The 26,996-nt window shown below is 42.5% G+C and overlaps 1 protein-coding gene across 1 annotated transcript; it reads right to left on the bottom strand.

Moving 5' to 3' along the window:
• Positions 1-1,192: 1,192 nt before the first annotated feature.
• ras (Inosine-5'-monophosphate dehydrogenase ras) lies at positions 1,193-26,996 on the bottom strand. Its single transcript, XM_084588384.1, has 14 exons — positions 26,805-26,996; positions 23,904-23,952; positions 22,776-22,877; positions 21,087-21,161; positions 20,249-20,455; positions 18,569-18,656; positions 15,016-15,215; positions 12,763-12,853; positions 6,089-6,184; positions 5,748-5,891; positions 5,507-5,660; positions 4,352-4,495; positions 3,748-3,831; positions 1,193-1,959 (listed from the first exon to the last, which is right to left on the bottom strand). Exons 1-14 carry the CDS (start codon positions 26,882-26,884, stop codon positions 1,938-1,940), a joined length of 1,536 nt encoding a protein of 511 aa, XP_084444510.1. The 5' UTR covers positions 26,885-26,996; the 3' UTR covers positions 1,193-1,937.

Genomic DNA, 26,996 nt, shown 5'->3' with positions numbered 1-26,996 from the left:
AGTGTAAAGAGTGATGATGCATTAATGCAAACAGCTGCACTCAGACAGAGTGCAGAACATCAGAAGCACACAAATGCATAGCTCATTTTGCCAGCATACACTTCGACTAATTAGTGAGCTTTGGATTCTTTCACTACCTTCAAGGATTGCATGCTTTAGGTTAGCAAAAATGCCAGTGCTAATAGGATTTTGCAGGTAGTAAGGTTTGGTACGTGGACCAAGAAACTAAACAGCCAGTGCATCCTCAAAAAAAAAAAAAAAGAGAGTAAATTAAGACATTTTGCAAACTTCTTATAAAATGCGAAATAGTATGGTTCCAGCAGTCGAACAAGGAATGTGACAACCAATATTCCAAATAGGTAACAGGAGTATAACAAAACCAAGCTAGTGTGACCAAGGATCAAGCAGAATAGCATGCAATTTAATTAGCCAGTACAATGTTAGCCCACCTTTGAAGACTGCACTGAAAGGCATGGCTGTACAAATCATCTTTAATGCTTATAGAACGCAATTCTACTAAGGTAAAACAGGAGCAACGAAGGCTGCCATTATTAACAAGGTTTCATACTTTGAGTACTGTGCCAAAACACACAATTTCTAGGGAAAACAGGCAAAGAGTAAAAGAACTGCAAGGAGTTCTAATGCAAAAAGATATACTATATCAGGAAGAAAAGTCTCTGGACCACATGTCTGCCGATGTTAGACTAGAAGCACGATGCAAACAAAGTATCGCCTAATTTTTCTAGCATACCCTAAAGAAATAAAGTTAAACTTTCACACAGGCAAGCATGGTCCAGGCCAGAAAAGAAAGTTATGCAATTTGGTTGTAGTTTGCGTGGTCCACTGAGATTTTTCCCCTGATAGTACCTGTCTAACTTCCACAGCCACCCCAAAGACAACAACTTATCAATTAGCAGCAATTAATTAAGGTTCTATTTTCGAGAAAATGTCTTAAAACCTGATGTGATGCATGATGTGGCAGTCCTTTACAGTGCCTTAGTTCTGTCTTTCGAGAATAACCACAAATCTAAGACTAGACCTCGACCGTTTAGTGTATCAAAAGCAATGCGGTAGGCCACTGCATGCGTTAGAAAAAAAAAAAGGAACACTTTCAACAGGCCCTATTTCAGTTTATGCAAAAAAGCAAATTTGATACGAATTCTCAAAATTTAGGAAGAATCAATAACAAAACTTCAGATTGCTTGTAAACTTTATTCAGATGGCACAATATAAAAAGTAACGAAACAGTAGGTACAGCAGTCACCCTCAGAATGCTTCCCAGCCGCATTGAACATAAACCTCGTGCCTCGCACATTCTGTGCTGCTTAACTGACTGTACAGGTCTCTTCACAAAATGTATAACCTCAGCAAAGCCCGCAAACAAAAATAAGAGCATTTCAACAGATAATTATCGTCTAGCAAACAGTATTCACTACACTTAACGTCGATAAGAGCAAGTAAGCTCCATTTTAATATCAGTAAAGAAGCATATGTTCCAAGACAGTTGCAAAAATTATGTACGTCGGTATTGATGGCCTATATATAACTTATTATAAAAGGAAACCAGCAAACTGGCCTTTAATAGACGAAATATAAGTACTGTTCAACTCTTCAGATGCTTTGGAATGTAAACAAAAACAATGTGTGACATGCTGAAAATAAACGAGCGCATAAACAACTAAACTAAGTCAACAGCATGCATCAGCTTCATTTCAGACGGGCAGGAAGAAAAAAAGCTGCAGAATATCAACCGGGCAATGCACTATCTGACTTGGCTGCAGCAGAAATGTTGCTTAGCATTGTTCCAACTTTTCCTCTCCGTGTGGCACAACTTCTGTTTTCTGCTATCTGCCTCAGTGGCCTGTGGGAATGTCTGTCGGCATGGGTTTGTCGACATTGGAGGACCTGTTGCCTTTGAACGAGGCGCGCCTGGCTTCTCAGAAGAGCTTCTTCTCAAACCTGGATGCAAAGAAAAAAAGTGAGGGAAAAATTAGTTCAAAGAAGCACTGATAGTGATGTTTCACTGAGGAGTCTGAAAGAGGCTGACAGCAATATGAATATTGCTAGTCCAATGTGCTTTGGTGAATCCCTAAGGTGCAGTAGAATCCTTTCCAGGGAGTAGCTACTCATTTGCCTGAATGCAGCATAAATTCCAACAAACACACGACATATGCAGTTACCATTCACAGGTAGACCAACTCTGCCGCGCCTTAAGTAAACTGTTCTGGCTAACTTGGTATGGTGACTGGCCAAGGATAGTGGCGGTTATCGACAAAGATTAATGAGTTTTGGACCAGGATAACTTTTCCTACAACGAAAGTTTCTGAAAAATTGATACAGCTTCACTCTGCAACCTATGAGCGCACCAGACATCACATGATAGGTAGTGGTTAGTCCCGAACCACTGGCCGCTGCTGCTTCAGTGTGTGAAGCAGGTCAGGCTTAGCAACGCCTAACGACCGGTGAGTTGCCAGCATGTCACTGCAAGAAGTGCATCACTAATGAGGGTACGATGTGTTGTTTTGGGGTTACAGATAACCTTATCTACCCCTAATTTTACACTTCTAATTATCTATATATCAGACTGTTTCTCAATATGGTTTGATTTATGGTTTATGAGGTGCAATGTCCCAAAGCGACTCAGGCTATGAGAGACGGTGAAGTGGAGGCTTCTGGAAATTTCGACCACCTGGCACTCTTTAAAGTGCACTGACATCGCACAGCACACGGGCACTTTGCTTTTGGCCTCCATTGAAAAGCGACTGCTGCGGCCGAGATTCGATCCCGCATCCTAGGGCACAGAACTTCGGTGCTCTAACCAATGCACCACAATGGCGAAGCTGTTTCCCAATATATCAAAGTTCAACTTTACGATGTTAAATTGCACATATTACACACCATACAACGGCCAGAAGGAGCAATCCAAATGAAAAAAGAGGCTCTCGAAGCACTCCAATCATGATTAGGTATTACGCAGTAGAATTGAGGCAGAGACATATACACGCAATGATGCGATCTGGCACATGAGTGCTTGCTATTGAGATTCTATGAACAACTCGCACTTCAGGTGTGCAAGCTGCAGCTGCCAATGCGACGCTGCTCTCTCTCTTAACTTGCTTCCCAATTGATTAGCAGGCGAAAATGCTAAGGAAATCAATTGTGCTTTAAAATACCAGCATGAAGTTACTGTGCTAGCAGTGACCAGTCTTAAATCTACACCTTTCTATGATCAGTGGCAGCTAGTCAGGAGGTGCCTTTTGCAGCAGCTTCAGTGCATAGCATGTTAAGTCAAGCAACACTGAGCGAGTAGCATGCGATCATCTGATGGTCCACACGTTGCTGCTGGAAGCATGCCGCTGATGTGAATGCCTTTTACTTTAGTCCTCGTGCCACAGGCAGATGTCATGATCACGCTCTTCTCCTTTATAATGCTGCTAAACTGCTAAATGGTAACAGTTCTGGACCGAGTAACAACAGAAAGAATGCTCCAAATCGTCACTTCCTGTGCACATGTTATGCCTATTTTCCATGATCTCTATCTGTAGTCTTGGTATTAATCCTTGCAGAACAAAAACGAGCTAGCAGCCCAGCATGGATGGTTAAGATTACAGGGAGGTTTCGGGCACAATTCTCACCGTCAGCTTTGGCATAAGCCTCGACACACTTTAGGAAAAATGCAGGCAATTGAAGATGTTCGATAGGCAAGCATTTAAAGCAGTTCAGCAAGGAAGTACAAGAGTTGCTTACGAGTACAAGCCATGCACTCCACCCTCAGCCTGAGCAGAGACAGATCTCTTCTCAAACTTGATGTCACCTGAGTACATGTTTGTCCTGGAAGAAACAAAGAAAACATAGCAGAACCAAATTAAGCCTGAATTCTCTGAAGATTTGCAACAAACAGCAAACCAAGAGCATAGAAGAATTCGGAGTATAAATAAGCTATGCATGTGCATTACAGCCATCAAGACATCAAAGCAGAGCTTTTCCTGTGTCAGGGAAGACTGTCACAAGTGACAGCTTGTACAACACCAGTTTGGAGTGCCTAATTGCATTTCCATGTGAAAGAATAAATGGGTTGTGCATAACATTGAGTGCGACCAACATCTAAACGTTTGTTGTAAAAAGAATATGGATGTTTCTTGAATTTAGTCGTAGGAAGTATGCTTTCTGCCTGTGCACTGAGAAGTCCAAGTTCTGATTTTTACCAGTAAAGCCCTTAAAACTTAAAACATTTGCACTTTAACAAAATTTAACAGAACACTTTCAAATATTCTTGCTGCTGTATTGTACACTAGATACAAACGAGTCATCGGAGAAAGCACCTCCTCCCTCCCAAGTGAAGCAAACTTACTTGAGCACATCTAGGCTGCGGGCGCCAATGTCCTGGAGGCCAAACCTGACACCAGTGATGATGTATGGCACATAACGGTGGATGGATCCTTTGTCCACAATGGTGCCAGTCACGCCTTGGGCCACCCTGACCTTATCTTGGTCACTACACACACACACACAAGAAAAAAAACAAGACAAGAAACGCTTAATGCTGGTTCTGCCAACTTAAAATAACGATGAATAAATAATGCTGGAAATAAATCAAACTAGCAGCATGGAATTTTGAGAGTAGCATTCTTGCACTGAGTGTCACAAAATAGCTGACGCGAGGTACAGTATAAATCCATTCTCTTAAAAAAAAAAAAAAAAAAGAAAGAGAGAGAGAGAGAGAAAAAAAAGGTGCTGCAATAGAAACCCCATTACGGCGTACATTGCGGGACCACTAAATAATTATACGCACCAAGTGGCAGTGCACTTGATGAAGACAGCTTAACTATATTCACGGACTTGGCAAAGGTTGATACTCAAGGCATTCCATGACAGGCACGCACGTAAAATTATTCACACAGGACCGTGTACGTCTGTTTATGCCTGCCACTCAGGCAGCATTGAGTCTATACTAGTAGTGCAGCCTCAAGGAAACTTAAATAGGACGCAATCTGCTCTACCGGGTCCCATATTTGGGCAAACAGGAGACTGAAGCAGCACATAATAAATAAGCAAGCAGTTCTCCAAAAGCTGCTGGTTTTTCCAAGTACCTACCAGCAACAATCAATACATTAAAGCGGTCAACAACAAAATCGCTAATGAAATTTTTACATGCCAATGCTGCACTAGAGCTAAAAGCTGTGCTGTAGTAGAGGGCTCTAGATTAATTTTGAACACCTAGGGTTCGTTTAGGGACACGAAGAAAAAATGGAACCTGGCCTGTATCGACATTATTGCCACATTCCAATTACAAAAACCTCACTTTCACTAAAAATGGAGATTTTGCTCTTAATGACAGTGCGGGAGCATTTTTATCCACAGTGTTCGAGAAGCATGTGGCTCATCAGAAAATAAGGCTCAGGGTGAGCAACAGGCCTCGTGGTAAAGAAAAAGTCTTCAGGTAAGCAAAGTATGCACTGGAGACACAGAAATTATAAGCACGAATGCGGTGGCATCATGTACTGACGTTTGGTGGTAGCGGTTGAGGCTGCCACTGTCCTTGGAGCTGTCCATCGCATCGAGGGAGCCCATGCCGCGGTACTTCTTGAGGCGCACCCCGTTGGAGAAGAAGTACTCGCCGGGAGACTCAGTTGTGCCAGCCAACATGGAACCCATCATCACTGCAAAAAACAGTTCCACCAATCAGCATCCGGGCAGGCGCGTGACAATAGAAATCATTCCTTTGATGATGAGGCCTGCAAACATACCAGTGGATGCGCCAAGGGCCAGGGCTTTGATGATGTGCCCCACGGAGCTGACGCCACCGTCGGCAACAATGGGCACCCCAAACCTCCTGGCGTACTCGGCCACCTTGTACACTGCTGTAGCCTGTGGCCTTCCACAGGCCATCACTGCGGGGCGAGAGGACATGAATTAAAACTGAACCAGAAAGAGGAGGGCAATAACTTCATGCGGCAATATAAACCCACAAAGTGCTTCTCTAAAAACCACAGTCACCACAGCATTCAAGCTGCCTTCACTAAAATGATAAGAGAGACATGATCAAATGGTCTTATGCTCATGAAAAACACAAGATGCAAAATCGCACCTTCCTGGGTGATGCAAATGGAGCCCGAGCCCATGCCGACACGGAGGCCATCAACTCCAGCGTCGATCAGGTTCTTTGCCTGAGCGGAAGTGACAACTGCATAGAAAGCAAAACAAGGTTAGCAAAGCGGAGAGAGAGAGAGAGAAAAAAAAAGAGGAAAAAACAAACTAGGAGCAGAGAGGCGCTGGTTCGATTTTAAGCACAAAGGTGTTAAGAATGCCACAAGTGCTGGCTTTTCATCAAATAAAATATGGAAGCCATCAAGGTAGAGAACTGACCATGCGTGCATGATGTCGTAAATATTGAAATTGAGGAAATGCCAAGAATAGTAGGAGTATTCTACAATTCTGCATTATTCTGCCTCAAAGTCAACCACAACAAGCAATCAATGTCAAAACAAAAGGAAGTGGATGTTGGGTTTATGATGCATTAGACACAGAGGCTAACCAAGCACCAGACACAGGGCCAAAAAACATTTTTCCATTAAACATTTAAAGCATTTTAAATTTATTGCCCTAAAGGATCTGTCCTGAAAGTAATGAGGCTATTTGTGGCGTCACGTGGGTATGAGCAAGTGCCTTGGTATCAGATTTGCCCAATTTTTATTGCAAAACTTCACCGCGTACTGCTGTTCTGATGTTCACTTCAGTTTCCTCAACACAGCTAATAAACAGGTATTGTATTGTATTGTATTGGGGTTTTATGGCGCATAAGCAACTGAGGCTATCATGCGCCAAGAGCAAGGTTAAAATCTGTTCTTATTTGAAAAGGGGAAGAAGGTTCGTTTAAGTTTACAGTTTATTCAGAAAGTCTGCTTCTTTTAAAAAACTAAGAACACATGTTAAGTTTATTATTGCTCTTTCTCCTAAAAGTAATTTGGGATGGAAAGGGATGGCATGATCATAAAAAATAGTGAAATGCTTTCTCCGTAGTGTCTCTAGTTTTGGGCATGCAATCAGGATGTGGTTGACTGTGAGTACTTCTCCGCATTCTCCACACGTAGGCTTATCTTGTTTCATTAGTAAAAAATTATGTGTGAGATGTGTGTGCCCGATACGCAGACGGCATACTGTAACCTTCATGAAGCGTTCCTGATGAGTGCTTGTTTCCCATTCTTCTATTATAGGCTTTACGAGGTGCAATTTATTACTTTCCTGGTTATTCCATATAGACTGCCATATATCCTTTTGTTTTTGCTTAATTAACTTTATGCAATCCTTATAAGGTATGTTTACTTTATTTCTTTCCTGCCTGCTTGAGCAGCACACACGTCCGCTCTCTCATTTCCTTCAATGCCCATGTGGCTTGGAACCCAACAGAATATTATGTTATGTCCTTGGGCTGATATCTTTATTACATCGTGTATTATGTTACCGAGTAATGGCATGACTGCATTTCTGGAGTTTAGAGCTGTGAGCACACTCAGTGAATCTGTATAGATAACACTGTTCTCAGTACCCTCGTACACAATTTTTGCTACAGCTACCCGGACAGCATAACACTCGGCTGCAAATACTGATGCACATTGAGGAAGTCGAATAATTTTTTTGGAGTTCCGATCCACTACAGCGCAGCCCACATAGGAGGCAGTTTTTGATCCGTCTGTGTAAAACTCTGTGCATTTACTGTATTTCTCTTTTAGTGCGTGATATTCTTGTAATATATGTTCTGTAGGAGTTTCGCTCTTTTTGAACTGTGTAAGAGTGAGGTCACAGACTGTTGGAAAGTTGTACCATGGGGCCAGGGGCCTATTTTCTTGAGCGACATCAGGCAAGGTGCCCAGAATATGGAGCTCACGGCAAATGTCTTCAAATCGCATTATCAATGGTCTTGTTGTCTGAGGTTTATTTGAGAATATTGTTCGGGAGGCGCAAGTTGTGACAATCGGGTAACAGATGTGTTTTTTCCGTGTCCTTATTTTGAGGACATATGCGCATGTAAGTAAAGCTCGTCTATCTTTCAGAGAAGGCTCGTTAGTTTCAACATAGAGGCTATGCACAGGAGACGTTCTGTATGCACCACAAGCAAGGCGGAGGCCTAAGTTATGCACTGGGTCTAATTTCTTTAAATATGATTGCCTAGCTGCTCCATAAACTATGCTTCCATAGTCCAAGGAGGAGCGCACAACGGAGCGATATATATGCAAAAGGCATGCCCTATCAGATCCCCAATGTTTGCGTGAAAGGACTTTTAGGATGTTTAGGGATTTGGAGGCTTTCTTCTTTAGTGCTTGTATGTGAGGGAGAAAAGTGAGTTTTTTTCAAAAGTAATGCCCAAGAATTTATGGTTATTGTTTATGGGCAATTTGATTTCATTTAGGTGTAAGGTAGGATTGGGCTGTATGCCTCGTTTGAGCGAGAACATAACTGCCACTGTCTTCTGCGGGGAAAATTTAAACCCATTTTCACTGGCCCATTTTGTTAGCTTATTTATTGTTAATTGGATCTGTCTCTCACATGTGGACATGTTGCATGACGTGTAGGCTATTTGAAGGTCGTCCACATAGAGTGAATACAATATGGAATTTGGTATTACTTTACTAATCGAATTCATTTTTACCACGAAAAGTGTGGTGCTTAAAATGCACCCTTGGGGCACACCATTCTCCTGCAGGAAGGTTCTTGATAAAGTGGTCCCAAGACGTACTTGAAACGACCAATGTGACAAAAAGTCACTTAAAACCTTTAGCATTCTGCCACATATGCCTAGATCTGCTAGGTCGCGCAATATCCCATACCTCCAAGCCGTATCATATGCTTTCTCAAGGTCAAAGAAAACGGCAAGGCAATGCTGTCGGTGTATAAAAGCCTCTCTGATAGTGTTTTCAAGACGCACGAGATGGTCAGTTGTTGAGCATCCTTTTTTAAAACCGCACTGATGAATGTTTAAAAGTTGATGAGATTCTAAAACAAAAGTTAGTCTGATGTTTAAAACACTTTCAAATGATTTTGCTAAACAGCTGGTGAGAGCAATGGGCCTATAACTACCAGGAGATGTCGGCTCCTTTCCGGGTTTTAAAAATGGTATGACAACAGCTTTTTTCCACGCCTCTGGCAATTTTCCTAGGACCCATATTTTGTTAAAAAAGTTTAATAGTGCCTCTATGGCAGGTTCGGATAAGTGGGCGAGCATTTTGTAGTGAATTTGGTCAGGACCAGGTGCAGTTTGTTTACCGGCAGCTATGACATTTTTTATTTCTTGTAGTGTAATTAAGCTATTATAGGGTTCTTTTGTACCACTACTTGTAGGGAGTTTTTGTTTCTCTGCTGTGTTTTTGTGTTTTAGGAATGTTTGAGTGTAGTGTGATGAACTGGAAACTTCAGAAAAGTATTCACCTAAAATGTCGGCCTGTTCTTGTATAGTTGTCTGTACTCCGGGGGCTGTTAGAAGGGGAATGGTAAATGGAGAGTAGCTGCCATTTAGCTTTCTAACCTGTTCCCACATTTGTTTTGTTGTTGTTGAGCTATTTATAGAAGTTACATAGTTTTGCCAGGAGGCTTTTTCGGCGTGGCGGCGGATGTAGCGGGCTTTTGCTCTTGCTTTTTTAAACTTGACGAAATTGTCCTGTGTTGGGTATCTGCGAAAAATTCCCCATGCTTTGTTTTGTTCTTTTTTTGCTTGTTTACATTCTTTTGAATACCAGGTTTTGTGATTTTGTTTCACCACTCCTGAGGACTGAGGAATTGCTATATGTGCTGCAGTAAGGATACAATTTGTGTAAGCATCGTTTAGTTCATCTATATTATATTTATCTAGAGTAATTTTTTCTAGGCTGGCCTTCTCTCGGAACAGTGCCCAATCGGCTAAATGCAGCTTCCAGCGTCGCGGCTTGGATGGGATGATTTGTGGTGAAGATGTTAAGCTGATTAGTATAGGTAAGTGATCACTTCCGTGTGGATTATCTAAAACGTCCCATTTAAAATCTGTAAAAATTGATGGTGAGCTGAGGGATAAATCAATACAGCTCATTTTGCCTGAACTAGATGAACAGTAGGTTGGTTTTCCGGTGTTAAGAAGACAGATATTATTACATAGTATACAATCCTCGATGATTTCGCCTCTCGTATCTGTTTTTCTACTGCCCCAAAGGATGGAATGTGCATTAAAATCTCCTACTATTAAAAATGGCTCTGGAAGCTGCTTTAAAAGATCTTCTAATTCATAACTACTAAATTTAAGGTGCGGCTCTAAGTATATGCAGCACACAGTTATAGTTTTAAAAGCCTGTAAGGTTACCGCTATAGCTTCAAACTTAGTTTTTAGTTTGTGTTCTCGAACTGCTATTCCATTTTTTACTACTATGGCAACGCCACCTGAGAGCCTGAGAGCTTGCTCTCGGTCGCGATGGAAGACTGTATAGTTTTTGAGTATGTTCTTATGTTTGGAACCTAAATTTGTCTCTTGCAAACACAAGGCTAGTGGTGAGTGAGTGGCCAATAAGTGTTTTATGTCATTTATATTAGTTAAAAGTCCTCTGCAGTTCCATTGTAAAAAAGCCATTTTGTATTAAATGAGTAGAGCAAGTTAAGTTTTGTTTTCAGGCCCTCTGATTCGGGGCTTTTCTCGTTTTTGTCTATCCAAGGAGCTGTGCCGTCCGTCTGACGTCGACGGCACAGGACTGCCTTGGCTTGTGTCCATCGCGTCTTCTGACACGCTGGACGCCCGTGCGGACCGCACAGGTGCGTTTGTATTTCCCCTCACCGCATGGTGGGAGGCCTTGAGGCCGGCTGACCTGGGGGTCTGCGCAGCCTGTTTTTCTGGTGGTGGTGCAGCGCTGGCCGCAGCCACCAAGGGCACGGATGGCCCTGCTCCCGGTTCACTGTGTGAAACCTGGGCAGGTGCCAGAGTCTGTTGTGGCTCAGTGCCCTGTTGTGCCACAACAGAATAGGCCGGTTTTTTTGACAGAACACGATTTCGTGCTTCCCGGAAAGTTATGTTTTCTTTGACCTTGATGGTAATGATTTCCTTTTCCTGTTTCCATATTGGGCATGTGCGTGAATAGGCAGGATGACTACCCTCACAGTTGGCACACAAATGTGTCTGAACCTCACATTTTTGGGAATCGTGTTCATGGGAAGCACATTTTGCGCATCTCGGCTGGCCACGGCAGGTCTGGGAGCCGTGACCATAGCGTTGGCACTTGAAACAGCGGCGAGGATTTGGAATATATTTCCTGAGTTGAAGTTTCACATAACCTATTTCGACTGATTCGGGGAGGATACTTTGTGCAAATGTCAGGACAAGGTGCTTGGTCGGAATCTCTTTGTCATCACGCCTCATTTTTATTCTGTAAACATCTGTTACGTTTTGGTCTCTGAGGCCTTCTAGAAGTTCCTCTTCGGTTAGGGATCTGAGGTCATCGTCAGAGATAACTCCGCGGACAGTGTTCAGAGAACGGTGTGGACTGATGGTTACTGGGATTTCTCCAAAAGACTTTAATGTGGACAGTTTTTCATGTTGATGATTATAGAAGATTTCCAACAGAAGATCTCCGTTCGGAAGTTTCTTTACGTTGTAACCCTGACCTATTACTTCTGTCAGTGTCTTGGTCACTATGAAAGGTGAGATTTGTCTAGCCGTTTTCTCAGCGTTGTCACTGTGTACTACATGAAATCGTGGGAACCTGTTTGGGTTTTTCAGAAAGAATTTAGAGGTTTCGTCGGTGCGACCCCTTTTTCGGGATCGATCATGTGAGAGTAAAGAAGCCATAAAATAATGTTGATGTTCGGCCAGGGTGGCGGCCGCCCACCACCGAGCCCAACAAGGGGACGGGACGGGAGCTTCCGAGAAAGTCCAGCCCACGCCAGCCTTACACCCTGACTATAACCAAATATGGCGTAACACAGGGTGGTTAGCCACACAAGGTTAACCCTTGCCGCCTGGAAAATGAAAAATCCAAGAAAAGAGGAGGAGACAGGAAAGTTGTAAGCAAGAGGACAGGAAAGCAAAAGATGGAGGGGAGGACAGGAAAAGGCGACTGCCGATTTCCCACGGTCGGGTCAGGCCGGAGGTGCCGTCTATGGGAAGCGTGGGCCAAAGTGGTGTGTTGCCTCCGCCGAGGGGCCTTAAAGGTCCAAACACTCGGCATCGGCTCAACCACCAGGATCCCCTTTTCCCCAGACACGACGATGCCACGCACGGCTAAACGTGGGTGCTCGGGGTCCGTGGTGTCGCACAAAACACACAAACACCTGCTTTAACAGGTGCCCCCTGCGGGGCTAATAAACAGGTGTAGATGCTAAGGCATAGAGAGAGTCGAGTGCAGTAGGGAAAGTAAATACTGCCAAACAGGGTGCTGTGAGGGTGACTGCATGCATTAGCACGTAGGAGCCTTTGCTACTCTCAATCACGTGGCACACTTTTTCCAAGCGCTGCCTGCCAAAAAATATTGACGTGCCCATTCATAATCATGCTGTTTTATTTCTTCATTGTCGCGAGGCTTCATGCTTTCGCTTTGCATTACATTAGGGGTCGCATTATATGTATGCAAACAATTAATTTACATAAAATAAATACATGCCGCGTGGTGACTATGCCTCTGCAATTTTCATTTGAATTCTTCTTTGAGAATATGAAACTATGTGCGCGTGCAAGACGCGAGCGACCAATATGAATAGGGTGTGCCACAACAATGCTCCTGGTGTTTAGATGACGAAGACAAAAAAAGAACCTACCATTTCCGCCAATGATTTGCAGGTTTGGGTACTTGTTTTTGATGTACTTCACCATTGAGATCTGGTAGATGGAGTTGCCTTGTGAAGAGTCCTGCGTCAACAAAGTTCACGAAACAATATTCAGTTGCCAGTTTGGTACACCAGATTTATGGTTACAGGAAAATGCACCACAATATTGTGACTGAAAGACATTATAGCTATTTGAAATATTTTCTTTAGCTACTTGAAACAGTGTTTTACAAAGATGCATGGTACTAGTTTTAGTTGTAACATTAAGGTGTTTAATGAAACTACTCCACACTCAACATAATGCTTTAAATTAAGCAATGCAAGTTTACACTGTGACTGTCAACCATTAGGTGCCTCCTTAAAGTATAGGACAATGTGCCCAAACTGTCCTTCTGTGTTGCCTAATGTGCCGCTCTCACCTGCTGGCATAGAGGTTGGTTTGGTTTATGGTGTGTAACGTCCCAAAGTGACTCATGCTGACGGAAGCTGTAGTGGAGGTCTCCAGAAATTTCAACCACCTGGGGTTCTTTAACACGCACTGACGTTGCACAGTACACAGACCCCCTGCTTTTGGCCTCCATTAAAAACCGAAACTGCATTCTTGGTTTCAGGAGTCTAGCGCCTTAACCCCTGAGCCCCTGTGGCAAGGCCATACAGAGTTTGGGGTCTCTCGGTTATGCTCAGAAGACAATGGCCTTAGGAACATTTTCTGCAGTGCTGAGCAAACCTCAGCATGACCCAGTATTTATCTGTGAACTCTGCACGTCAAATTACGAGAGTGTTAAAATCTGGACGCTTGCGTGGTGGTGAAGTTGATGTAATTCGATGGTAATTCTCATGAAGTAGAAAAAAAAATTATACCTTCGCATTATGTTGGCTAACATACCAGTGCTCAAAAGCCAATATAAAATATGTTGGTACCGCTATAGTATGAGGAATCAACACACTGCAAAATCAGAGCAATGGACATGAAGCAATGGGGATTTGGTCCAGTTTGTGCATTTAGCCCGGGCTCTATGAAGGCCAACTCTAAGGCCCCAAAATCAACTCAAACTGAACTTCCGAGGAATAGTAACCATACCTGCCAATCTGGCGAGATCAAACATCGGGAGACTTCTTATTCGCACCAATGGGGGGTAAAGGAGGGGGCAGAGGGTTCGCACAACGTCTTAGGCAGTGACCACCTTGCAAGAGCAGTAGCTTTGCTCAAAGTACGGTTGAGATTGATGGCCCTTCGCCAGCAGCAGAGGTTGAAGGGTTGAGTTGTACATCGATGAGCGCAATTCAGTTCTAGTTTCAGCTTCACATCACCTCTGCCACCATGATTCATGTTGACAAAGCATACGCACATACCAAGTGCCAAAAGTTCACCTTTTTTCTATGTTGCAAGGCACGGAAATCCAAAAGTGTAAGATCGCAAAACTTCAGCAAACATCTTTTCTTGGGCTCCGATTGCATCAAGACTTCAAGCACATAAAAATTCTAGCTTAAAATTCTAAAATGATAGCTGGCCAAGTTGACCATAAACATACACATAACAAGCTGCAACACCAAACGAAAAATGCAACCAGCCACAGCTACCTTGGCTTTGGCTTGATTTCGCTTTAATCGGCTGCTTAGCCGATGAAGCCGATGGCGCCCGTGAGGCTGCCGATGATACAGGAGATCACCCAGATTCAGTGGTGCCGGTTTCACAAAAACTGTTCTTGCCAGTGCAGGAGCAACTTTGTGAGTGCAGGGGCAACTTATCAGAAGACATAGGGGAGTGGTCGCACAATCACAATGTTCCGCCAAAACATTCGGGAGTCACGCGGGCGAATAGAGAAAGTTGGCAGCTATAAGCAAACAATTTCTTCATCAAGAATATGCATTCCTACCTTCACAGCAAAGATTGTCATTTAGCCAGTGTCACAGCAAAGACTGGACACTGGCTAAATGTTGCATATTTATGCCCCTCCCAGCCCTCTTTCCACACAGCTTCTTTAGAGTGACGCTAAGCTTTACTGCACAGTGCTGGCTACAGGGCACATGTTGACATCAAACTCTGCATGCAAGCTCCATTTGGCAATATGTACCAATTTGAAAATGGTACATGGAAAGTTCACCACTCTGGGTACATATGAGTAACAGAGTGAAAGCATAGGCAGCCATCGACTAATGTTTCCTGCTGGTGAATTGCCTTTCAGTGCTGTAACACTAGGAGCACACATGCACGCTGCCACACGGTGAGCGAGAGACACTGACCAGCACGACGACATCGACGCCTGCTTGGACGAGCAGCTCGAGGCGGTGCTTGTCAGTTTCCCGGGTGCCGATGGCGGCACCAACCAGCAGCTGCTTGTTCTCATCCTTGGAGGCCAGCGGGTAGTTGCGGCTTTTCTTTAAGTCTGTACGTGCGATCAGCGACACCAGCTCACCCTGCTGGTTCACTAGTGGTAGCTTGCCTATCCAAAGGAAAAAAACAACAACAATTGCAGCACCATAGATGAGGCATACATGCGAAAGCAACTGCATCTACCCTTGGTGGTTCCTTTGATGCTCTGACTATAGTGGATGCTTTACTCTAAGCACACACGGGACAATTTTTCTGGAGGATGAAGGTGGGTAGCAAACATGACTGGGTTGGTGGGGTGGGTGCAGGAGGGGCAGCCCCCTTGCCAAAGGGAAGGAGTGCGGAGGTAGCTGAGGCTTTCAAAGGACAGCTGGCTAGGCCTTTATAACTTGGGGCTGGAGACTTCCTTTTAGACGTCAGATTCAAAGAGTCATTTAGTAGCACTGCTTTTGCAGTAAAATAAGCAAGAACGAAGTGCATGTCCCATTGTGCTTCAAAAGAAGTAATGATGAACACCTATGGGTTCAAGTCAAATGAAGTAAAACCTCTACATTAGAACCAAGCAATATCATCATCATCAGCCAGACTATACCCACTGCAGGGCGACGGCCTCTCCAATTCTTCTCCAAATAACCCGGTCCTATGCTAGCTCCATCCACTTGACCCCTAAGAATCTCTCAACCTCATCCATCCACCTAATTTTCTGCCGGCCCCTGCTGCGTTTACCTTCCCCGGAGTCCAACTGGTTACTCTTAGAGACTATCGGTTATCCCCTTTGAACTACGTCCTGCTCATGCCCATTTCTCCTCCGCAATTTCGACTAGAATGTCAGTAACCTGAGTTATTTCTCTGACCCACTCTGCATGCTATCTGCCTCTTAACGTTACACCTACCATTTCTTTTTCCATAGCCCTCTGCATTGTCCTCAACTTAGGTAGAATAATTTTCGTTAACCTCCATGTTTCAGCCCCATAGGTGAGTACGGGTAGGATGCAACTGTTATATACTTTCCTCTTGAATGATATTGATAAGCTGCTAGTCATAATGTGCGAGTGCCTTCCAAATGCGCTCCATCCCAATCTTATTATCTTGGTTATTTCCTTTCTGTGGTCCAGATCTGCAGGTACTACCAATCCTTAGTAGACATATTCACCTACCACTTCCAGCGTTTCGCTACCTATTTTATACTACTGTTATTTTCCCAGGCTGTTCAATATTACCTTAGTCTTCTGCATAATAACTTTTAGGCCTACCTTTCTGCTTCTCCTGTCAAGATCATTAATTATTAGTTGCAATTGGTCCCCTGAGTTACTTAACAAGACAAAATCATCAGCGAATCGCAGATTTCAGAGATATTCTCCATCGACCCTGATGCCTAACTGCTCCCATTCCATTTCTTTAAATACACCCTCTAAGCAAGCTGTAAATAGCACAAGGGAGATTGTGTTTCCTTGTCACCTTTCAATTTTCTTAACCCTTAACCTTCCTTAACACCTTTTTTAATTGGAATTTTATCACTTTCTTTATGCAGAACTATGGTTGCTGTGCAGCCACTATAAATATCTTGCAGTACTTTCACATTAAGCTCACCTACACCCTGATCTTGCAATCCCTGCATGACCGCTGAGGTTTCAACAAAGTAAAATGGTTTCTCATAGTCAATGAACACTATGTGTAACAATGTATGTATGCTATGTATAGCTATGCATAGCAAGCAATATAGTGTTAACACTTTAACGTATGTAGAGTTTACTGTTCTGGAACTTTCGTGGGGAATGGTTCTAACAAAAGCCACGTGATAGCATACTCAACACTCGTTAACATAACCTAGAGGGGATCAAACCTTTGTTCATGTTAAGCAGAGCATCTTCAGTGAGCTTGATTGCTGTTCTTTATTGAGTCTACTGGATTTCATTGTTACAAAGAGCAGATAAACAACAAAATGAACAGGCTAAAAGCTAAAACAACTGTGGCATCTTCTTTATGTGTGTCGACATCAGGAATAATATTGTTCTCCGATGGCGCCTAAATGTAGTGTGGCACATTTCGTACAAATGAGGGGGGAAGGGTTCTTACTTTTGCTCACGACAGTATACACAGTGGGAGAATGCAAGTATTTCAGTAAAAATAACAGCACCATTTTATTTGCTTTCATGCACAGAAACCAACAACGCACCGAGAAAGGACCACACATATATTCTTAAGGTTATCCTGGTATACAAACATTATTCCGGTTATTATGAATAGATGGCTGTATTTCCGATGTTTCGTGAGCGAACTCTGCATATTTCGAACTAAAAACCAGCAGGCATGTCACTCCTGTCCTCCGCAATGCTGTAGATAAACTGACCGGCAGTCGGCACTTGGCGCAATTCAAGATTCCCCATGTCATGTCATCCTTTCGCGCGTACTAGGTAGAACTGAGAATGGCGGCACGAGCAAAGGTAATGATTGCAACCATGATGACTGACCACCTGACCAAGCACGCATGTAACGGCACACGCTTATGGTATATCCAGGTTGTTTATGAATGCCTGCAATCCACTATCGGTTTACAACCTTGGTTACCTGCCACAGTCCCTTTATGTGGATTCTAAGGAGCAGAGGCAAGCAATGTGGTGCTCATGGTGAACTTTACATAGACGTCCGGTGACTTCAAAACATCAACACTGCCTTAGGTGTGCTATTATATGTAGGCACCAGACATAAATGCCATTTTTGAGAGTCAAATGAAGAGTTGGAAACTTGGTTCTGCCGATTTTGAGACAGGAGTTGCTTCTCTGGTGGATGAGAGATGGCACTACTGGCATCATCCCTGCAAAATGTCCCCGTTTCGGCTCTCGTAGATGCTGCAGTCAATGGAGATTTCGAGTTCTAGCTGAATCAGGGACAAGTGCCTCACCCAAAATATATGAGATGCAAACAGAGGTGCGAGGGGACACAAGGCAGCTGGATGCTATGGGCCATAAAGCAAAGCAAAAGCACAGCAAATGCGTCCTTTCCTGTGGCCTAAGATAGGCAGGGTTGACAACGCATCCTGCAATGTCGCAGCTTTTAACGGCAGCTGCTACACGCAGCAGTTCGAGAGATATTCATTTAAGAAACTTCCCACTCAGTCCCACTTTAAAAGTTGTTTTGGCCACTCTTAGTGCCACAGCTCTAATTTGGGGCCTTAAGTCATAGTGGCAAATTTTCAGCCACCATCCTTTTAAAGGAATGCCAAATCTACAGGCTTTCACATGTAGTGCAAGCTGTGAACCAAAAAAGTTTGAATACTCATATAATCATTGCATCTAAAAGCAACATACTGAGTACTCATGGGAACCATGGGAACCTATGGGAACCATGACAGCAAGCACAATTGTACAACTGACGGAGCACGCACAGAGAAATGAGGTGAGAAAGCAAGCAGGCCAATAAGAAGCTCCTGCAATGCATGATGGAGGAAGTGCCTGGCATAGTCACCTTTCTTGCTTTTCTGGAGGAGGGAGTTGGCTTCGGCCAGGGTGACTTTGGATGGTGCCACAACCAGGTCCTTTAGCTTTGTCATCACCTGAGTAAAGTGGACAGCAACGCTATTTATAAGGCAACCCTCACTTAAAGTTGGCAATTTTTTTTGCCTGTATGCTACAATACGGTCTGTACACAGACAGCTATGTAGTTTTTACGAATTAAAACCTATTTTAAAATAAACCTTAATTGAATTAAATGTCTTTAAATACATCATAAATTACGTTTTACAAATTAAGGTTGCACGCTATGCGCACATTACTCAGATTTCTTTTTTTTAGCTTCCGATAATTATGTTAATAATAAATATGGGAACCAAAACCTATATGTCAAGTGATAAAATAAAGGCATTAACCAAAGAGCAAGAGTCATTTTAGAGCTTTTACATTAGGCTTTCAAAAATTTAGAAATCTTAACTTGTGCTGTCTGCACTGTGAAAGGCCTTATAAGAAAACCTGCACTGTCAATACGTTCATTTCTTTTTTTTGCATTTCATGAAGTATTATGAACCCAGTGAAAATCTTTCAGCTTTGAATTAGTGCCCTATGCACTCCAAAAAGCACCGAGGTTGAATAGAGGTTAAATTCTTTACAAAATGCGTGCAATGTAGTACAATCAATCTCAGACAAACAGAACCTGAACGGGGTTGCAAGACCTTTCAATATATTTATAATTCCATGTATAGAACATAGCAGTGAACAAGGTTTCCTGCAACCTAGAAGGAAGAGAGCTGTGAACCAATGCAAGTGACTCATATTCTACAATGGCGATCGCCCGTACTGCATTATCGATACGAGTTTGATAAACGCATCTAGTATACTTTTGAAAGACTTTCACAGACATCCTCTGAATGTTCAACATAATAAGCAATAATTCATTACATGCAGCGTTGACCGTATATTTGTCTCTAACATGCATAGCTCAGTGTTTTTTTAAGACTGCCTCCAATCCCCTAGCACTATCGACAAACTCAGCTTTTGAAGACCTTCTGTACAGTCCAGAATTCTGTACCAGTTACATCAAAAAGTTCCCGGGCAAATGCAGCAACTAGAAAATGCAGCGAGTAGCAGCAACCAGTGTCACCACATGCTCACTAGGCCACAGGTGTCAGCCTGAGAGCTATCTTCTGCTACGATAGTACATATGCCAGAAAAAGTTTTCATAATATGAAAATCATAATAACTAAATTTCTACACAGTCTATGCACGCGACCTCGAATGGATGGTTGTATCTTGTAATTTACTGTGCCAGCTGCATAATGTACGACTTAATAGCCTCAACATTCTCACTTTGCTTCAAGGCAGTGAAAAAAATTCACATTTTTCGTGCTCCAAAAACCTTTGTTGGCACCTGTACATGATTAACCATGGCTTCCCCACAGGACATATAGACACAGTGTTGTTAAACATGAGAAATGCTAGAGTTAATGAGCAGGTCACTTTAAAAAAAAACTCAAAAGAAAGAAGAGTACCTTTCTTTTTAAACTGACCAATTCACAAGCAAGGGACTGCTCACATGTCCAAGAAGCAGGATAACAAGGCACATGATTAAAAAAAATAAAATTCGACAATTTTGAATTACTTGTGGATGAAGCACACCACGAAAGGGATAGTTCAACCAAGTGCTCAGACAGACCTCTGACAGGCTCTTGTTATGGTCTTCAGGAGGAATGAAGTCGATGTCCCTGGAGGTGACCATGCCGACAAGCTTGCCACCAAGCTTGCCAGTGTCGGTAATGGGAACGCCGGCAAAACCGTGATTCTTCTTCACTTCGAACACATCTGCTACGCAGTTATCCGGGCTGAGAACAACTGGGTCGTGGATGAAACCATGCTTGTATTTCTGCAAAATATTACGGCCAGGAAAAGAGCATTTCAAGCCCACAAGAGTAATTTTTGTAAGCAGCAGTTAAAGCTTTTGCCAACTATCAAAATTAACTTCATTGTCTGCAGCCATTCTCTACTGACCAAGTTTTTGTAGGGAGAACAAAAGATAAACAGTTGAACAAAACTAGACTTCAAGATGGCCATTTCCTTTTTTGCCTTTTTGTTTTTTTCACAACTTTCTGATGAAGAGAGAGTCTGAAGGGCCCCAGCAAAATTCTTGGTTTGGTTTTGTTCACAGTGTCTAACATCCCAAAGAGGCTACGCGCAGTGCGATGATCTGGAGCTCGAGATAATTTCAACCACCTGAGGTTCTTTAATGAGCCCCAACATTGTGCAGTGCATACAAGATCACTATAGTTCTACTGAAACACTGCAGCAGGGTCAGAATGCTTTCAGTTTAATGAAAAACACTTCCCTTTCAGAACCAAAAAATATTGGTAAACTGATGAAGTCAATCAGTCTGCCTGCCGAAGAAGTCTCTTCTTGAACAGCATGAATCAAAACCTCAATTTCAATCAAATTCAAAGCAGCATAAGTAAAGGTTTACATGCATACACAGGCACCACATGTAAAAACTACCTGCATACCTTCACTTTGTTCACTTCACTGGCTTGGTGTTCTGGGGTGCAGTTGTGGTGAATGATGCCAATGCCTCCACAGAGCTGCAAAGACACACCATTAAAAGCTGGTTGACAAACATATGAAAAGCATGTAACACTTTACTGAATTAGCATTGCTAACTCTTAAAGGAGCCTTCAGTAAAATCAAAATGAGTAAGAATTTTTTTTTTTATGACAATAACAAGTTCAAGATATCTAAGTGTTTATCAAAACCTGAACGAAGTAAAAAACAAAGTTTATGATGAATTCAAAAAAGAAACATGAAAGAGGGAAAGTTGCGACAAACTTCTTGTTGAAGCACAAAGACCACATGAAGGTCCATGATGAAGTTAGCGCATCAAATGAAGACAAAGATAGGAGAAAGACAACACGAGCCCTCGTCTTGTGTTTTACTCTACCCTGGTCTGCTTTGTGCGGTAACTTCATCATGAATTTGATTCAACTCGCCCAACTTTCCCCCTTACTAAAATGAAGGTTACTAAAAAGATGTAAGCATATTTTTTTATTGTAATTATTAAACCAGGGTGTCTATCGAGTTGAGATTTTTCAAGTTCCCTGACTTTCATGACTGCCCTTATTACTTCGGTCCAAATTGCAGGGCACATGATGTGGGACAGCATAGCCTGGCCAATGAAATATATAGTAAATGGTATGCATGAACCAATTCCAGCAAAAAAATTATGCTGAAACAAATCATATATCAACACAGTTTAAATTAAAGCCAAACACCCTGACAAAAAAAATCAACAAAGGAAGAAATAAACTTGCTGCACAGATAATTTGCTCCTCCTTATACAGTCACCTGTCATATTTTTGATGACTGTAAGCCATCAGAAATAATGGGGGAAAGGAATTGTGTTAAAGGAACACTGAGAGCTCCACCAGTTATTGTTTTCATTAAAACTCCATTCCCTGGCTCTTTCTGGATATGCTAAAGTCTGTTTGACAACAAAAGACCCTCCTAGGGCCAAGAAAATCGAACTTAAAATATTTTTAGCCACTCGGCTCAAACTTGTAGCATCAGTACTGAGAAGCAGTGCAGTGCCAGCAATGTAAAAAAAAAAAAGAAAAAAAGCAGGAAGTGTCCACGGAACACATTCAGGGAACTCGCACTTTCACAATTCATGGCAGACCGTCAAGCTAATCTCTTCGCTGACCGTTTCCCAGACTTGTGCTAATTTTTTAAAGTGCCCCTGAAAACTGCCCAATTTCTTCAGGTGCATGAAATTTCCCCATCAATTCCAGCTCTTATCATCCAGGCCAGTAGACACCTATCATGCTGTTACAGGTGGAGCCTCAGTGTACAGGTACAAAAGGAAATGATAGGAGAGAAAAAGTTTAATTTATATGAATCAAAAGGGCAACAGTAAAGATTACTGTTGCACTGCGTAATTTGCACAATCACAATTAAGCTGCACATATCTATCCAAAAATGTATGACCTTTTTTTTTGCACTAATATTGCCTTCCATTTATCTTTGTAGTGCCTGTAGTACATGTCTTTCACAAATAAAAAGGTAAAAGACTGCCTTCCAGTGGTAACAGCATTTCTAAACTAAACAATGTACGAGAAAGCCTGGAAGAAGCAACAAGTCGGTCAGTCATATGTCTCCAGCTAAATTTCAAAGCTTTGGTTAACATACGATTAACCACGTACCGCCATGGCGATAGCCATCTGAGCCTCTGTGACTGTGTCCATTGGCGATGAAACCAAAGGGGCCTGAAGGGTGATCTTCTTGGTGAGTTTGGAGGTAAGGTCCTGCACATAAAAGGAGAAATAAACATCACGCTTCAAAGCCTAACTACAGATACCTCAGCGCGTATTCGCCCTAAAAGAAGAATTGCAATGCTATCTCTTGCACTGTACCTGACATATCCACAACTCATGAGTTAGAATTAGCTTTATTATTCATATAGTCTGCTACTGCTTCTTTTCACAATGTTGCAGACAACAATTCAGAGCTGATTAGAAGAGCGTCACTATTACGAAGCGGAAGTATCTCATCTATACAGAGTTGCTGTACTGCTTTTTGAAGACATTTCAATCCAGAAACATAAACTAACACTCTAGAATGCTAAATGGTTCCCCAAGTACACGACTATTGTAAATATAAGCATTATACATAATGTGGTTGCTTCTCATGCCCATAGACTGCCCTATATGCAAACTGAAATTAGTTGAATGAAACAGAAACACAGTTTAAATTTAGATACACCTTTTTAATGCTCCTGATGTCAATAGAAACAAAGTATCAATTTGAATAAAGTTGACTGAATTAACAGTAAAAAGTTGTGAAGCTGCTTTCCAGCTGCATATTAGGTGTCACAGAAACATACTTTTCCCAAGACAAGTCTAATATTGTTTATGAAGTTAGCCTGCTCAATGCTCGGCTTACATAAATGAACTACCGGCAAAAACAGCAGACATAACAAATATTGCGCTTATTAGAAGGGAGCACTGTTTACTCTTGCAGTTTCTTCAAGGCCAATAGTGAAGCGTGAAACGCAGTCTGACACCAGCAGTCTTTCACATACACTTTTCCAATGTGAACGAGAAATTTTCATTAGATTTCAGTCCACCGAACAACCACCTAATGCAAATAAATTTCTTTCTTGCTACCTAATGCGAAGAAATTAACATGTATGTGTTACTATTATGTAAGCTCGAATATGAAACTATGCACTGTTGAATGTTAGTGCTGCTAGCTGCCAGTACTGCAGAATACCACTGTTAGCATTTCACAAGGACAAACGCAGCTACAAGTGCAACCAAAACGGCACTTACGACATCATCAGCGTTGAAATCGATGTAGCCAGGAAGGATGAGGAAATCACTGCGATAAAATTAATGCAGGTAATGCATCAGAGAATGCCATGTCTAAGGCATGTTTGGTTGCAAGTCCTCCTCATAACCAGCAGCTGATATAAACACAATCATTCCACAGGCTCAGATCAGTACCATAGGCATATCAAGTTATTAAAGGGAAGTTTTTTAAAGTGCATGAAATTCACTAGAATGGTTGCAAAGCCAACAGCAGACAAGAAGGTTTGATTACTGACATAAAATGCTAGACACTTGCTAGACCCCAAATTCCACTCTTTATTGACATGGCCATTTCTGAATGCAATGCACATAGGCTGCAAAGATGTGGAGCTATTTATTTTTAATCTAGCATTCCTCTGTATTGTTTTTTTTTTTTTTTCTGGCTTTTGAGGAATGGTTCTGCCTTTCCCGTGGTGTTTTGATACTTTGTGGTTAGTCACAATAGATAAGCACAGCAGGCCTTAACAGCCTAAAAACTAAGTTTAGGTTAAATGAACTTTAAGATTTCCGTTGTTTTTTTTTTTCTCAAGAAAAAATGTTGCAGATGAACAACTTAGTATGCACTATTTGACTTGCACATACAAGCATCCCATTAAGTTGTCAGCAAAAGAAGTCTGAGCCTGAGCATAATTTTTTGACTTAGGCATAAATTTGCTGTAACATTGCATTGTGACTCAGATGTTACTGGCATCAGCAGATGAAAGATGCATGCTGCCCAAGACATGCAGGCATTTCAAGTGACTGGCCTGTGTCGATGCAGTCAGCTAAATTATTTTCTGCATACCCAGGTCTTGTCAAATTTGATGCCAACTGTACGTACGAGTGTACCGAGTTGCTATACAGCATAAAATTAACAGACTGGTGCTTTCAAGGCATTGTGAGGACAAAAAATAAAATGGTCCTTGCTACAATAATTTGCTTCCACCTCATAATATAAAAGTTCCTTCTAGCCCGCGGAAAGCATGCAGTACTCTTCCTGAACCATGCCTGCTGGTAGCATGTAGTACATTATACAATCACTTATGACAGCCAAGCTTTGACACGAAACCCAGACTACCCTCTCCTTTCACTTGTGCAACCTTTGCCTCTGCACATTTATGCACAAGCCTGTTTTCTTCACTTATTTCAATTGCATGAAACAAATTTGTGTAATTCATGGTGAAACTGACTGAGGAAGCCAAGACAAACCATACCAACCCATTCTTCAAGATGGGAGTACAAACTACTTGTGTAATGACTATAACTAGCTAACTATAACTAGAACATTTACCACAGATCACAAGTATAACAACAAAGAATTTGAGCATAACATGAATGGCATGAAAATATGTGAATTAGAATGGAGCTTTAAAAAGCAATAATTAGAAAAATAAATTTTTAAACCTTGTAATGCTACACACTCTAGGTATTATTTCATGTAAAATACAATTTAAACAATATCTGCTGTGTAACTCGTAAATATGGAGGTTTCTGCATATAACATGACATCAAACAGTGCATATCATTCCCTTTTGTGTTGCTATTGGCATTCAGTGTTATCAGCAACGAACTATTGCTTTTTTAATACAGGTTTCAAAAGCCAACATACACACACACAAAGAAAACACAAATGCAAGAAAAACCATGCATATGTTTTCTAATGCTCTTTCTTTTTAGTGGTACAGCATTGATCATCATGCACTCAGCACGTTGGTGGCTATTTGTAGCACACTGAATGTGTGAACCATGCAGTTATCTGTCCTGTATTCCAGTACATTCATTCATAAGAGCCCCTCCATTAATTTTTGATGAAATTAAAATACAACTGTTCCGGGTAGCCACCAGCGATGATAGGACCTCCATCATAACTGAATCGAGCGAGACAGCGGTCACCTTATTTTGCTGACAGGGTATCCTCAACGCACAACTTTACTCGAAGCTAACTTCGAAAATATTTGCGTTGACAAGGTGCACCAATCGACAGTACACAGTAAACAGCTTTTTGGTAAACGAAAATAACATGAACCTCCCTCAACCGAACACTAAACTGAGCACCAGCAGTTATGCGACATCATTCTCATCTCGTCGCCCACCTCCTGCCATCAAAGCGAGCCGCTCAATATATCCCAACGCGTCGCATGACAGTAGCTTCAAGTCGTTTTCAACTGCTGCCACTCAACAGCTGTTGAAGTTGGTCTGCACGTTCGCATCTCTTTACGACTGCCGGAACCGCTCTGCGCACGAAACGTATCGCGCGCCACAGCTAACAGGTCGTCGAAAGGCCAACACAAAAGCTGCAAGCTGCCCGTTCATCTATCAAATGGGAAAGTGGCGCGGGACGCGAGAGCTGAAACCGAGAGCTGGCTGACGCGGCATACTGGAAAAACAGGAGTCAGCACAGTGGTTTTTATCGGCTCGGGTCAAGTTCAAAGACCCTACTCGGCGCGGCAAACGAGCCTGACGCGCAGGGAAAATTTGAAGAGAAACAACGCACCAAAGCATCCGACTAAACCGCGTTTTAGTGCGATGCGCAAACGGTCAGGCTGTCGGCACGCACGCAGCGATTTCGCTATTTTCTAATTTAATAAAACGACTTATTTTTTTAAGTTGATTCACAATGTAGTACATACATCCACAAGCAAACTGCTGCTGTTATCCATCTCTCCTAAAGCGCTGACGCATGGTAACCGCGTGAAGATGCGGAGTGGCCCGGAGTTGGTTACCTGGATTGACTACGACGGACCTGCTTGCGCCAAGCGAAGGTACTCCGGACAAGGAAACGAAGTGCCGCGAGACACGAAAAAATCACGCGCTATAACCAGACGTAGGAAGAAAAGGCTGAACACAGTCCAAAGTGGCGTTTATGTCGGAGGTGAGACGTACTTGTAGGTGAGCCCGTCGCCGGATCCGATTAGCTGCTGGGCGGTGAGGCCATCCTCGTGAAACGTCGTCTTCTCCGACATGGTTATTGACGATGTCAACGCCTGAATGTCCCAAACCCAAGTGAGCTTATCGGCCCAAGCACGTCTTGAAAACGCACATGTGCCTGCATTCCCTCTCGCGGGAAGCGGCAGC

The sequence above is a fragment of the Amblyomma maculatum genome, chromosome 1 (genome assembly GCF_055883805.1).
Source record: "Amblyomma maculatum isolate TAMU_Amacu chromosome 1, ASM5588380v1, whole genome shotgun sequence".
Lineage (NCBI taxonomy): Eukaryota > Metazoa > Arthropoda > Arachnida > Ixodida > Ixodidae > Amblyomma > Amblyomma maculatum.
The sequence above is the reverse complement of the archived record's forward strand: the minus strand, read 5'-3'. Positions and strand labels throughout refer to the sequence as shown.

Excerpts from the sequence above, each read along its gene's own strand:
- ras (XM_084588384.1), bottom strand. The coding sequence starts at position 26,884 with ATGTCGGAGAAGACGACGTTTCACGAGGATGGCCTCACCGCCCAGCAG. Across the intron at positions 22,878-23,903 it reads ATTTCAACGCTGATGATGTC|GACCTTACCTCCAAACTCAC; the intron begins GTAAGTGCCGTT and ends TTTTATGTGCAG. Across the intron at positions 20,456-21,086 it reads GTGAAGTGAACAAAGTGAAG|AAATACAAGCATGGTTTCAT; the intron begins GTATGCAGGTAG and ends AATATTTTGCAG.